This window comes from Lathyrus oleraceus, chromosome 5, assembly GCF_024323335.1.
Source record: "Lathyrus oleraceus cultivar Zhongwan6 chromosome 5, CAAS_Psat_ZW6_1.0, whole genome shotgun sequence".
Lineage (NCBI taxonomy): Eukaryota > Viridiplantae > Streptophyta > Magnoliopsida > Fabales > Fabaceae > Lathyrus > Lathyrus oleraceus.
The window spans coordinates 524,397,369-524,412,922 of record NC_066583.1 but is presented as its reverse complement, the minus strand read 5'-3'; the positions used below and the strand labels follow the sequence as shown (position 1 = coordinate 524,412,922).

Here is a 15,554-nt window from a genome sequence, read left to right as displayed (position 1 = left end):
CTCTGAAATGGCAAACCCTACTTACGTTTCGAGGCATGTGATTTTGTTTAGGGTTGTTAAATGCGTTAATGTTGTGCCTTAATTTGATCATTTTGAACATTTGTTTATGTTATGTAACTTTTTTATGTTGTGGTCCCTGAACTGTTAATGTGATGTGGTCCCTGAACTGTTAATATGTTATGGTCCCTGAAATGTTAATGTCTTGTGGTCCCTGAACAGTTAATGACTTGTGGTTCATGTAGTGTTAATTTGTTGTGATCTCTGTTTTGTCAGTGCTATGATTTGTTTATGTTCTATTGTAGGTCATCTGATACCCAAGTTCTCAAATTTAGAGTACACCACCAGGGACATTTAGTACATAATCCAGTGAAGTTGTATGTTTATGGGCTTGTTTCTGAAATCAATTAGGATTGGGATATGGACTTAATGTCCTATATGCAAATTGAAGATTTGATCAAAAGTGAGGGGTATTCTAATATAAAGTGTTTATGGTATTGAAATCCTAACTTTTCTTTTTCTCATGGACTTCAGCCTTTGAATAATGACAATGATGTGTTAAGGTTAATGGAAGATGTTAGAGACTTCAAAGTAATTGATATTTATGTTGAACACAAAGTTGAAGAAATTAATATTGAAGATGTTATTTTTGAGGAGGATAATGGTGAAGAAGTTAATGCTGAGGGAGCAGATAAAGAAGTTAATGTTGAAGGAGAAGATGAAGAGAGTGAAACATATCCAAACTATAACATGAGTAGTGAGGATGACGAGAAAGACGAGGACGATGAGGAAGATGACATTGATGAGTTGAATTTAGGTGATGGGGTTGGTATTAATTGGACGACTGTTCTCTCTACTACTACAACAAAGAAACCTTCAAAGTTGAATGATATTTCTAATAATGATAGTTGTGATTTAGATGTGCTTCATACTCCACCCAATAGTGATGTTGAAGCTGATATGGAAAGGTTTCCAACTTTTAAGGAAACTACAAAACTTGAAGTAGGGATGATGTTCAAGGATAAATTACAAATCAAAGATGCCATAAAGGAGTATGCAATGGAGAACAAGAAGAATCTTGTGTTCAAGAAAAATGACACGAAGAGAATTTTTGTTAAATGTATAGATGATTGTCCATTTTATATTAGGTTTAGCATGACGACTACCAACCAATATTGACAACTCTTTAGTTTAACTGATCGACATAGGTCATAGAACAACCAAGAATAGACAAGCGAAAACAGATTGGTTGGATGACAACTCTATGTATACTATAAGACACACTCCTAAAATAAAAACCAAAGGGCTGATTGCATAAGCTATTAAGTAGTGGGGGTGAAGTTGTAAAAGGATCGAGCTTATAAAGTCAAGAAAAACGCAATAGAATTGATTAAAAATGTTGGTCATGAACAATTCAAACACCTTAGGAGTTATGCTGAGGAGTTGTTAAAGTAAAATCCAAACTCTACAATTAAAATTAAGTGTGATGATTCAGATGGTGGTCCTATTTTTGAAAGAGTATATGTGCGCTTAGAAGCTTGTAAGGAAACGTCTGCAACCACTTGTAGGCCTCTAATTGGATTGAATGCTTGTTTTCTGAAAGGTGACTTTGGAGGTCAGTTAATAGGTGATGTTGGTAAGGATGGAAGTAATAAGATTTGTCGAATCGCTTATATCGTTGTAGAAGCTGAAACAAAAGACTCTTGGCAATGGTTCCTTAAGTTATTACTCGAAGACTTACAATCCATTCAACACAAGGAATATAAATTTATATCACATCAACAGAAGGTTAATTTATCACTATGTTAATTATGTTTAGGTTATAAAAGGAGAGTCGCAAGCACCACCACCAACCCAAGAATAGTTACTTGTTTAAGTTTATGTTTTGTTATGCTGATGAAGTTTGTAAAGACCAAACACTTAAGGTTTTTTTTATGTTGCTAAAGTTTATGTAATGAACAAACACTTAAGGTCTTCAATTATGTCACTCTTAGCATTTGAGTTTGCAATGAAGGATTTGGATCCTCTGAGTTACTTTCTGGGTATTGCAGTATCTCGTCATCCTGATGGCATATTTCTTAGTCAAAGCACTTATGCTTCAGAGATCATTGAACGTGTTGGCATGGCGTCCTGTAAACCATCAGCCACTCCTGTTGACACCAAGCAGAAACTCAACACCTCCTCCGACACTTCTAATGAGGATCCCTCCTTATATAGGAGTCTTGTAGGGGCCCTACAGTATCTCACTTTCACTCGACCTGATATATCCTATGATGTTCAACAAGTTTGTCTTCACATACATGCCCCTCGCACGGAACACATGCTTCCTCTTAAGCGCATTTTGCGCTATGTTCAAGGCACCTTACATTTTGGACTACACTTATCCCTATCTCCCATTACAAAGCTTATCTCATACACTGGTGCTGATTGGGGTGGATGTCCTGACACCAGACGTTCTACATCTGGTTACTGTGTTTTTCTAGGTGACAACCTTATTTCTTGGTCTTCCAAAAGGCATCCAACTCTCTCCCGTTCCAGTGCTGAAATCGAATATAAGGGGTTGCCAATGTTGTCTCTGGATCGTGTTGGATTCACAATCTTCTCCTGGAACTCCATTTTCCTATTCCTCAGGCCACTTTGGTGTATTGTGACAATGTTAGTGTCATTTATATATCTGGTAATCCTGTGTAGCATCAGCGCACTAAGCATATTGAGATGGACATTCATTTTGTTCGGGAAAAGGTAGCTTGTGGTCAGGCTCGCGTCCTTCATGTTCCCTCAAGACATCAAATCGCAAACATCTTCACCAAAGGACTTCCTCGCATTCTCTTTGATGATTTTCGGACCAGTCTAAGCGTCCGTGAACCTCCCGCTTCGACTACGGGGTGTGATAGAATAGAATATTTTGTTATAATTAGTCATTATTAGTTTCTTATAATTATGTTGTATCATAATTAGATAGTTGACTAAATGTTACACATTGATGTGTATATATATATATATATATATATATATATATATATATATATATATATATATATATATATATATATATATATATATATATATATATTTATTCAGATCAATGAGAAGGATACGATTTCCATTATCTTACAATTTCGACTAGCGTTAGATACACATGGAAAAATATAATGGGCATTCAGATCGGTACGATGATATTAATAATTAGTAAAATACGCGTGTGAGTTATTACACGATGTAATATCTCATTTTTCAGTTTTTCAATTTGTTTTTTAGTCCATGAGTATTTACAAAATTTCAAATATAGAATAATGCAAGATGCAAAATCATGAAAATGCATTGATCTAAGTAGTATTTTAAAAAAATGCAAGATGCAAATATAGAATCAATGAATAATGTAAAAATCATTATGCATTCATCCAAGTAGTATTTTAAAAACAAAATGAAAATATGACTAAACAAATCATGAAAATGCAAGATGTTACTTATGTTATGGTGTAAAGTTGTGATTTCTTACATTAAAAATATCAAAATAAAACACTCTTAAACATCTCAAAATAAATATGTCAAACTAATTGAATTTGTAGCTCCAACAACGTACTTAATCATTACGTCAATATGTTTAACATTTATTTTTCCATCCTCCAATGACATGAACAAATATAACAGAGTTATTCCATTTTCCAAAATGCAAAATCTACAATCTAAAGTTTTAATGACAAAGATACATAAATTTACCAAGTATCATATTAAACCATATACAAACTAAGGTGTAAAATATTACCAACGGTGAAACATATCAATCATCAAAGGTCTCTATTTAAATCAATATAATTTACCAGCTTCAATGCAGTCTTATACAAAATCGTCAAATCTTCAAAAAAGAAAGTATGCTAATATCAAACACATTGAAAGCAAAAACATTTAAAATGGTCCATCAATTAAAAATTAATGAAGTGTATAAAACGTACAACTTGTTATCTCAATTCAATTTCCATTAAAACAATAACATAAAAAAGAAACTTCAAGATTAAGATCATTATTGAAGCATCAAAGAAAAAAGAAAAGTCATTTACCAACTAACTTAGTGCTTGGAAGACCTCTTTATACACATGATTTATTATCCTTGTTGTGTATTAGTATTTTCAAACCATTCTTGCTCTTAACTCTTGAATGTGCTATATACAATTGTCCATGACTAAGAATAAGAGTAGACAAATATAATTCAACACTATCAAGTGATTGACCTTGGGGTTTATTGATTGTCATTGCGTATTAGAAAATGATCGAAAATTGTCTCCTAATTAATTTGAATGGTCATGGTGATTCAGAAGGTGACATCGACATTCGAGGAATATAAATTATGTTATCAATGTTCTTTCTGTACATAATTTCGGGCTTAATGACGTAATTTGCTAACCTTGTCACGATCAACCTTGTTCCGTTACATAAACCTATGGCTTGGAACAAATTTCTCATTAGCATAATGGGGGTTCAAAATTTCAGTTTAATCTTGTGATTTGGTAAACTCGAGGTTCTTAGAGAACTCAAAAATTCTGGTGTTAGAACATCATAAGATTGATTATAACTGACTTTTGTTCTATCAATTGAATCAGAACTCAAATATTCTTTTTCTTCTCCTTCAAAATTGAATACCAATAAAACATTAAAACATTAGTACTATAATATGATAACAGAATTGTTATATGCATAAATTAATGCAAACTCAATGTTTTATACTTGGAATGAAGCCTAATACATAGTGATTGGTTTTTTCCACTATTTTAATGGTTGAAGCAATAATAGCTCTGAATTGTAAGAACTCTTCATTTTTGTAATTTTATAATAGATTAGGATAAATGCTCTCAAAAATTGACTTCATAGGATCCTCAAAAATGGATATTAAGAGATCTTGAGGAACTTCTATATCTATTAAATCATCATTTGGTTCACAAATTTTACCATCCCCACATTTAAAATCCATTTTGAGAATTCAACTAATTCTGGCGAACTTCTATTTCCTAAACCTTGTTGGAGTCTCATAATTTTTGTTAGTAAGAATCTGATAATAATCTCATACATAAGATGAACTAATTGAAGCATGTACTATATCAAAGCGATCTCCTCTTGAAACAACATGAAGAATTTGTCTAAAACAGTTTTATCCAAATATGACATTCAAAGACCTTGGAAGTTCATGACATCTTTAAGGGTTTTATCCAAAGTCTAAAAACAGTTTTTTTGAGTCACAGGTGCTTCATCCCATAATCCCAAATTTGTTTGTACCAATAACTATGAATGCTCACTATTTTTCTCAATGTTGCAAGTAGAGTTATCAAGTGTTGATATATGAATTTTGAACTTTGAATGTGTTGTCCTTCCACATGGCAATAATAACAATGTTATCCCACTTGAAGCAATAACAAGAACATTTTTTTTCTGCGAACGCAATGCACTAGATAGAATTATGCACATGAAAGTTTTTTCGGTGCCTCCATAACCATGTAAAAAAACACTCCATTTCTTCGATTGTTCACCGCTTGCATGATTTTATGATAAATTGCATGTTATTCATCTATCAATCAATTGAAATGTAAGAATTATTAATAAATACAACACATTATCGCTCAATAAGATGTTTTTGAGATTTGGATTGTTGTCGTAGTAAATAAATTGCTTGTAAGTGAATGAAATAAATCATGGAATATTTGTTGTTCAGTATCGACATTGTAATCACGTTCTTCTAGATCATTTTATTGTCTATGTGTCTTGTGACATATGAATTTGGATAAGGAATGCCTTTAAAGTGCTTCAAACTTCTTCGATTTGCTTACAACAGATTTTCAATTTCAATAAATGTCAAAGTTCTTATCTTTTTCTCTATCAATTCCAACTCTGTGAAAGTATATAAAAAAATATTACTTCATTTAAATCAGAAATAGCAAGATTCAGCCGTCACTAAGATGATTGAATATTGTAGAATATAGTGGTAAACAAAATAATATCCTTAAAACTGATACAATTCAATTATGTGTTATGTTAAATTTGATTTGAAGTCTGCTTTGAAACAATTGAAACATTAACAAATGTGTTATGGAAAATTTTATCCAGCATACATAAAATTTCAACAATTTGATTAATATTAACTTAGGTATAAACAACAAATTAAAAATAAACTACAACAATATAACAAACAATGAAGTTGTTGAATATAGGTTACATGATGTTATATTTCAACATCACATACAAAATAAACACATTATTGTACAAATTTTGTAGAATCAATTGTAAAATTTTGCATAATCAAGCGGTTCAAGTTGCGGACAATTGTAATCATGAGATAAAATAGTATAATATCAAAAATATAATACTCAATCACCTATATTACTTGACTTGTTTCTTTGTTCGTAGAGAATACTGTCACATAGTCAAACCCAAGTTCTTTCTCATACTTTACGTGGTATATTAATGGTACTTGATAGAAGCATAGTCACAAATAATTTTCTCAAGAAATGGCTCGAAACCTAATCCTTTGCCTCCTCAAAAAAATTCTCATTTCAAAACATGCATCCTTGAAACTATCGCACACATTTCAGCCAACATATTTTATATCTTTATAACAAGTTGGTTCTCTGACGACCGTTAGCATCATCCTCAAGTAATACAATTCTCATGTATTTGGAGGAACCCAAATTAATCTGTCAATGATGTAGCCCTTTTTACGTGGTTTCCAACATCGATATCTTTTACGTGTATTTGGAGGAACCCAAATTAGTCTGTCAACGAGGAACCCAAATTTCTATAAATTTATACAAAAATTCAAAAAAGTTTACAATAATAAAAAACTTACAAGAAGTGAGGAATATTTGAAATTGATGTAGTTGAATGAGCTCTTTGATGTCGTCCGGTGATGATTGAAGAAGTTTCGATGTTGCTTAATTGACTTTGAGAGAGTTTCAGAGAAAAAAAATGTTTTTTAACAAATGAGGAAGAAGGGTTCCGACGTGTTATGCACAACCAGCGTCTGGAGATGCATCTCCGTAATGTTTACGAATATGCATCTCTATAATTTTTTCACATTAAGTCGAACTTTTTTTGACTTAAGGTGCGTCCGAAGACGCATCTCCGAATTCTATGAGTATTTTTGCGTTTTCACGTGGTGCCCTAGTAATACAAAGGATGCATTAAGACAGTGAATATAACACAAAGCCTACCCGATTGACATGGAGATAGGTAGGGAGCACAAGCCCGCCTGATGACGCAAAACAATCTAGGCATATTATGGGGCCAGATAACAAGGTCGGGTAAGAGCCCGAATACAAGCATATCTTTGGACCGAGACTGAAAGGCCGACCCAAGGTAGACACACCCATTTAACAATAGGAGCATCTCTACACTGACACATCTCTTAAAGATTGATTAATAGCCATAAATGGTCATCCCCAAATAAAAAGACACGAGAATTGATCTCTGTTGAATGACATCAGGTTGACAGGGAGACACAGGGTAGGGTTGTCAAACAGTGTTTTTTACATGTACATCTTTCATGTTGTGCAAAGCATTTCTTTGTTTCTCTTCAAAAGTTTTTATGCTTTCAAACCAAGGAATTCATATCTGATCAATTATAGATACTAATATAAGTGCTATTGATCTCCAACTATTTTTAATTAATGTTGTATAATATATCATACTTCAAATTATATTCTCTAATGAACTGAAATTTCTCAATTTTATTCAACTTTATTCATATCTGATACAACATAAAAGACTTTATTACAAGATTCACATATGTTGAGTCACTCTGTAAGCTAAACAAACAAGGAGTTCTGAATCAAATTGAGAGAAGGAAGAAAATTACTAACAAGTAGAATCATCATCCACCACTTATTGGAGGTATAATGGCCAACTCATCCTTGTCTTTAACAATGGTTGAATCCATTGTATACTCCTCATTCAGAGCCAGAACCATGCATCCTTGTATTTCTTCCAAACGTGGAAATTGAACAAGAAGCTTTTTCAAACAATCCTGAGTAGTACTTCCAGATGAGATTTCCAATGGTACCTCACTCAAGCCGGTAAGATCACGCGCTCGTGCGAAAAACAGAACTTTTATCTTCACCAGAGAACTGTCTTTTTTGGCTCGAGTTTCGTCTCCATCCCAAATACTAACATTAGCTTCTGTCATATTTATACGCAGCTATGGACAAAGTAGTTGATGTAATGTTGCAACACTTGTTTTCAACGAACCTATTATCATTATTTATTCATTCAATGCTAACAATAAATCAGTTCAAACAACTTATCTATCTAAATCAATTATCTCCAAACATCAAAAAATTCGAAATGAAAACATCCTCATAACTTAACTGATAAAACAACAGATATCATGTTTCGTGAGCAATCATGTTTTGAAAGCAGAAAGACTTATGTCAGTTTCTAATAAAACAATGTTGTCAACCACATATTGCATTGAATAGCAGTCTGCTACGGTGCTTTAGTGGCCCGATATCGGTAATTTGACAAATGACAACACTCTATACCAAATCACATATCGCGCGACAATAGCGGTTTTCCCAATGAAACAAAAAACACCATGACACCACCATCTTTTACAAGTTGGACGTGGTGGTTGGAAAAAAAATCCACTACTGTTGCCCTTAATAGCCGAATTTGACAAATCAACGGCATGAATTCAACATAAACAACCTTGATTTAAACAAAAATCTGATATTTATTGATAAATAGTCAAAATCTGTTATCCAAGAGCATTTTAGTGCAATTATAGCCGTGTTTTGACAAAAACTGTTTGTCCAAACTCTAATATGCAATCTATAACCGCAATTTGACCGCACTGTTACAAAATACTAGGGGTGTTCAAAACCAAACCAACCCAATAGAAAACCGCAAACCAAACCAAACCAAACCAAACCAAAACCGTAAAAAACCGCATTTTGTTCGGATCCGTTTGGGTCATTAACCGCACGGTTTGGTTTGGTTTGCGGTTTGTATTTTTCAAACCGAACTAAACCAAACCAAACCGCATTATGTTACAACTCAAACTTCAATTATCCTTCATCCAATCCAAAACTCAAACTTAGTATGCCTTAACCTTACAATTAAAAATGATTTTCTCTTACTCACACTTAGGATTTCAATTTCAACCTTCTTAAATCTCTCCCAGTAGTATCGCACATTCTTCTCATCTTCTTTACCATGTACGTTTCGCTTTTTCTACTCTAATATTTCATCTCTTATGTTCTTTCTTTTTTATCTTTTATGTTACTATTTTCTCTTTCAATTACGTTTTTATCGCACATTTCTTCTCAATCCCGCATCTCATATGTTCTTTTTTTCATCTTCTCTAATCTCTCATCTCATATGTTTTTTATGTTTTATTATAATGTTTTTGATATTATTTTATTCTACTATTATATATATATATATATATATATATATATATATATATATATATATATATATATATATATATATATATATATATATATATATATATATATATATATATATTATTCCATTTTTGTCTAATCTAATTTTGTGTATATTGAATGCGAAGTTTTTGTCTAAATATGATAAGTTTTTATGTTATTTAGTAATGTATGAATGACTAAATACAAAGTTACGTTGTTATCTATAGGTGTATGTATGACTCAATAAAAATATTGTAAAAAACCGAACCAACCGAACCAATCCAAACCGCATTGGTTTGGTTTGGTTTGGTTTGGTTTTATTTCTAAAAGTCAACCGAACCAAACCGAACCGCATGCTTTTTTCTCTTGCGGTTCGGATGATTTTTATCGTCAAAACCGCCCAAACTGCACCGCGAACACCCCTACAAAATACTACTAAAATTTACTCTATGTTTGGTTTAACTTTTGGAAAAACCAAAAGCAACTATAGAGATATAGAATTGATTTTGAATTGATTCTCTTGTCAGAATTAATTCCACTTGAAGCTAGAATTTGTAATTTTAGTTTATACATGATTTTTACATTGAAATTGTCCGATCAATTCAGTTTTGCATATAATCATTCAAACATACATCACTTTACATTCAAGTCACTTTTAACCAGAATCAATTATTCCAACATATAATTTTTAATTAGACAACTTTTCACAAATAATTTTTGCTTAAATTTCATTCTAGGAGCAATAATTTAATAATAATAATAATAATAATAATAAGCAAAAAAAAAAAAAAAATCCCAAATCAGATGTATGCAAAACCTAAAATTTATAACAAAATGAATACTAATATACTAGCAACAAAATAATTACATAAAGGTTGTAACAAACTATGAGCAGAATTCTGAGGCAATTGAACAATTTGAAGCATAATAACCGTTTGGTGATGCAACATAAATAACAGAAATTGAATATACAGAAAATCTCAGAATGAAACAAATCTATGAAGAAATTAAGTTATGGTGGATGCAAACCTTTACAAATTGGTGGATGGTGTCAATGGCGGAGTTGGAGTTCCGCGTGGACTCTGCTGCGACGGAATTTACCGGAAAGGACTGCACTTTTTGAAAAAGTGGTAAGTTTTTGTTGTATTATTGAACGATGATGATGATAATTACGGCTTTTTTTTATAGGTAAGGTTTTATGGAAGTGAAGACTTTCAAAGGTTACGTGTATACACTATGAAATGGTTGTGATATTTTTAAATTTTTAAAGACAACAGATAATTTTTTTAAAACAATAATTCACTTTTTCATTGAAATTCTCAAAATATTTCCGGTTTTAAAAAAAAAAATTCAAACTACCCCACTTTTAGGAGGTGTCGCCAATTGAATTTGCGACTCCTCTTAAAAATTGAATGGAGACGCCAATTGGATTGGCTAGCCAATCCAATTGGCGCCCATGTGTATTACTTGATAGGAGGCGCCAATTGGATTGACACCTCAGTGTAAAATGCAATTTTTTTTATAAATGATCTACGTGATACATAAATTTGAAATATGATCAATTGATATTAATAAAATTTTCCGTTTACACAAAAAAGCCTAATGGTGATAATCGGGATCACCTAATCGACCTCCGATCTCACATCCCCTAGCTACCCTAACCTGTGGCTCTAACCCACGTTGATGATTCACCACTGGTGTTTGAGCATCTGAGGGGCCAGGAGCGTCACTACCAACTACAGGAGATGGTTTGTTGAGGTAGTCAGACAAGTCGGCATAGTCTTCAGTATGCATCGAGGGTGTACCGTCGTAGTTGAGTTCATGACCCATGCCAGAGTAGTTGGGTTATGGTTGACTCATTGGTGGACGACCATGACGGTTGAAGGGAGACATGGGTGTGAATGTTGCGTCGAGAAAAGGTTGGAAAGGTTGTTGGGGTGTTTGATAGAGATAAGGTTGTTGGATGTTTTGGTTTTGTGAGGTTTGGGCTTCTTGGCTATGGTAGGAGGAGGGGCGGTTGGTGTTGAATGATCGTTGGATGTTCTGGCTAAGGCGGCTTTGGTAGGGTGATGGGGTGAGTGAGAAGTGATGTTGGGTCTCAGGTTGATGGTCAATTTGTTGGTGGTGGTATGGGGTATGCTCTTGGTATTGGGGTTGGGTGTATGGCACATGTTTTGGTTGTATGTTTGTGTGTTGGTTGAACGGAACATTTGACGGACGGGGGGTTGTGTGTATCCGGTCCAACCGATATGTACCAAGCCATATAAGTACGACTTAGTTTTTCTTCATATGGCATGATTGCGTCAGTTAAGACATGGTCATGGCGGTGCTTCCATTTGCGACGCTCCGATCTTGCGAAGCTTTGCCATGGATTTAAGTTCCATTGGTCGTTAACTTTACGCAGATGCCACTCTCCTAGGCTTGCTGGGGGATCTGGGATGTTTTGGGGCATACTGAACTGCAACTTCACACGATCACTGTTGTGCATCTCCACAGTTGTGAACCGTATTATCGGTGTGCATGTAGTTCATACGGCTGCGTCTTCAGCGTTGACCTCATGGTCATGATCCAAATTAAGGTATGGACGCCAAATGAACTGAAATGTGAAAGAAGATAGGACTATAATCTAGGTAGAAGAAGTTAACAAATTATAACGAAATAAATTAAGTTATTATCCTTACGTCTGTCGGTCGAAGGTGATCCAACAGATTGTGATACTGAGTAATACAGTGTCTAGGACATCTGTTATAACTCATACCACGTGCAGACCATCTACACCAAAAAGGCAGGAATATTAGTTAGAGATAATAATCTTTAAAGAAGTAAGTAAAGATATAGCAATTTAAACAACTTACTTTTGTGCATAAGGGAATGTGAAAGGGTTGTTGTTAACGGGTGCTAGGGACGGTAGTCTTGACCAACCCCATGCTTGTAGCAAAATAGCACATCCAGAAAATGTAGATGTGTCTTTGTGTGAGTTTTTGCACAAGGAGCTATAGAGATAGGCTAGACAAGCAGATCCCCAACTGTAACTTCCTATTCTATCTACATGTCTAAGTAAAGGTAAATACATAATATGCATGCTAGAACCACTACCTTCGGGAAATAAAAACGAACCAATTAACAGCATAATATAACACCTAGTTTTTATTATTCGAGCATCTTCGGTAGAATGTTCATCTAATTATAAACTATTATAATATGACTTAAGGCGTGAAAGTAGTATACCTTGACCTCTTGAGTTATCATCTAACAAATCAGTCTCCAAAAGGTCCATGCAAATTGAAATTGCATAGTTGGTTTTACCATTAACAGCCTTGCCTTCAATGGACAGTCCCAAAAGCATATAGACGTCTTCTAATGTCACGGTACACTCACCGGTTGGGAACCAAAATGTGTGTGTCTCTGGATGCCATCTTTCGCATAAAGCAAGAATGAATTTGTTATCTATGGACCAAGATAAAATCTTGCTTATGTGACCAAAACCGGCGAGTTCAACATAAGGTTGAATCATCGGGTCCATATGGACATGTTCGTGGACCTGAGTCCGGGACCTTGAAACATCCTATAAAAGAAAGAACAAAAAACTTGACTAAGTTGGTATGTTAAAATAAAAGGGACCTCTATCAAAACAAATAACAAAATAAAAAAACTTACATAAGTTGTTATGTTCGCAACTGTTCCTCTATGTGTTTAGCCCATTGTGAGGATAAACATTTCGTCGGGAAAGGAAGCGGTTGGTGCAGATGAAACTACAAGAAGTTGTTGTAGATGAAATTGTAAAATAAGTATTGTAGAAGAAGTAGTGAGAGTGATGGTGTGGAAGAAGTTTTGATGGTGTGGGTGTATTTATAGACAAATGAATGGGAGCATGAAAAGTTGTGCTTGCATGGTGTCTCCAATTGAATTGGCACCCATGTACAACTTGTACATGGTGTCGCCATTCAAATTGGCGCCTCCATAGGGACATGCATGCAAGACCTAAGTCTGATTGCTTGGTTTCGGGGTCTGCATGCATGCTTTGACAAGGTGTCGCCAAATGGATTGGCGCCCATGTGCAAGGAATGAATGGAGGCGCCAATTCAATTGGAGTGTGTCTGCATGTCTGACACGTAGTTGTCCTCTCTCTTGCATGCTGAACATGTTACTTCTTAGTAGCTTGCATGGTTGACACATCATTTCGTAGTAGCTTGCATGTGCGACACGTCACTTCGAACTAGCTAGCATGTGAGAAACTTCACTCCCCTATTTAAGTGTCTTACTATCAACATCCAAGACACATCACTGACATTCATCTGCAGCAAGAAAATAGTTTTCATCTGCACAATGTCATCTTCACCAAAATACAGTGTCAACGTTCACTGCAACGGTGAAACATACGAGTTTGAGTTATATGGTTTTTGTTTTCGAAACACTGATACCATTAGACTTACGATCAAGAGAAATACAACATTCTTGCATTTGAAAAAAAGAATACAATCTTCTATAGGATCAGGTATTGTGTTAAAGATCACGTATCAAAATCCAATATTTTTTGAGAATAGTCTAATGCAAGTTTTTCCCGCTTAAGGTACGAGACGATGAAGATGTTGAATACATGTTTGTTAGTCATGAACATTCAGGCTGCAACTGTATTGAGTTGTACATTACTCTTCAACCATGTATACCGTCTCAGCAGTCTCAAATAACCAGTCAGGATGAATCTGGTGAGTTTTTGATCCACAATGGTCAGATGACGTCAACCCAGAAGCAGAAGCAGAAGTTGACGTCGTTGATGAAGAAGAAGAGGAGTCTAAGATACAGGTTGATCAGATGCTGAACAACGACATTGAAGATGATGATCAACCACCACTAATACCTCCTAGTCATGTCCACAATCCACCTCAACATATGACAAATTTGGATCTGCACGACAATGATACATCCAACAGTGTTTTCTATAACCCGTATCCACGATCAGAAGGCAAATTAAAGGTGGAAGACATGTTTCGTACCAAAGAAGAATGTGTGTGAGCTATCAAAAAATTCCACATGAAAAACTCTGCTGATTTTACAGTGAAATGCACTGATTTAAGAAGGTATGTTATCGAATATTGTAACATCCTTTGTAAGTTTCGGTTGGCTGCGTCTTACAAAAAGAAAAATGACTCTTGGAATATCACTTCAATAGACCCACCTCACAGTTGCATTGCAACTAATGTTAAACAAGATCACCGTAAACTAAGCGCTGCACTGATATGTCAAGACATTCTGCCATTGGTTAATAAAGACCCATCAGTGAAGGTGAGTATAATTATATCCCATATCAGAACAACATATAATTATACTCCATCTTACAAGAAAGTCTGGATTGCAAGGACAAAGACTGTTGAACAGGTATTCGGCAACTAGGAGGATTCATACAAAGAATTGCCATGGTTTTTATGGGCCCTAAAAACATATGTCTCAAGAATTGTGGCAATTATGGAGACATTGTCAGCAATGATGCCAGACGGAACCTATGTTACAGGTAATAGAATCTTTCACCGTCTCTTTTGGGTGTTTGACCCATGCATCAAAGGTTTCGCATTCTGCAAACCTATTATTCAAATTGATGGCACTTGGTTATACGAAAAATACAAGGGTACTTTGCTTATGGTGGTTGCACAAGACGACGACAACAACAATGTCTTTCCCATTTCCTTTGCTCTGGTTGAAGGTGAAACAACTGGTGGATGGGGTTTCTTTCTTCGATATCTCAGAATGCATGTGGCTCCATAAGTCAATCTCTGTTTGATTTCTGATAGACATGCTGCCATTGAGAGTGCCTACAACAACCATGACAACGGATGGAATGATCCTCCTTCTACCCATGTCTATTGCATCAGACATATTGCACAAAACTTCATGCGTGCAATAAAAGATAAGAATGTTCACAAGAAGATGGTGAATGCTGGGTATGCTCTAACTCAGCCATCATTTCAATATTATCGTGATGAAATTAGACTGTCTAATGAAGACGCATGGAGATGGCTAGATAACATACCAGTAGAGCAGTGGACAAGGGCATTTGACAGAGGTTATCGATGGGGCCACATGACAACAAACCTTGTGGAATGCATGAACGGGGTATTCAAAGGAATTAGAAATCTGCCAATAACCGCCTTG

The 15,554-nt window shown here is 34.7% G+C and overlaps 1 protein-coding gene across 1 annotated transcript; it reads right to left on the bottom strand.

The window, feature by feature from the left end:
• Nucleotides 1-7,689: 7,689 nt before the first annotated feature.
• LOC127086039 (molybdopterin synthase sulfur carrier subunit) lies at nucleotides 7,690-10,643 on the bottom strand. Its single transcript, XM_051026723.1, has 2 exons — nucleotides 10,437-10,643; nucleotides 7,690-8,226 (listed from the first exon to the last, which is right to left on the bottom strand). Exon 2 carries the CDS (start codon nucleotides 8,162-8,164, stop codon nucleotides 7,853-7,855), a length of 312 nt encoding a protein of 103 aa, XP_050882680.1. The 5' UTR covers nucleotides 8,165-8,226; nucleotides 10,437-10,643; the 3' UTR covers nucleotides 7,690-7,852.
• Between the last annotated feature and the right edge of the window lie 4,911 nt (nucleotides 10,644-15,554).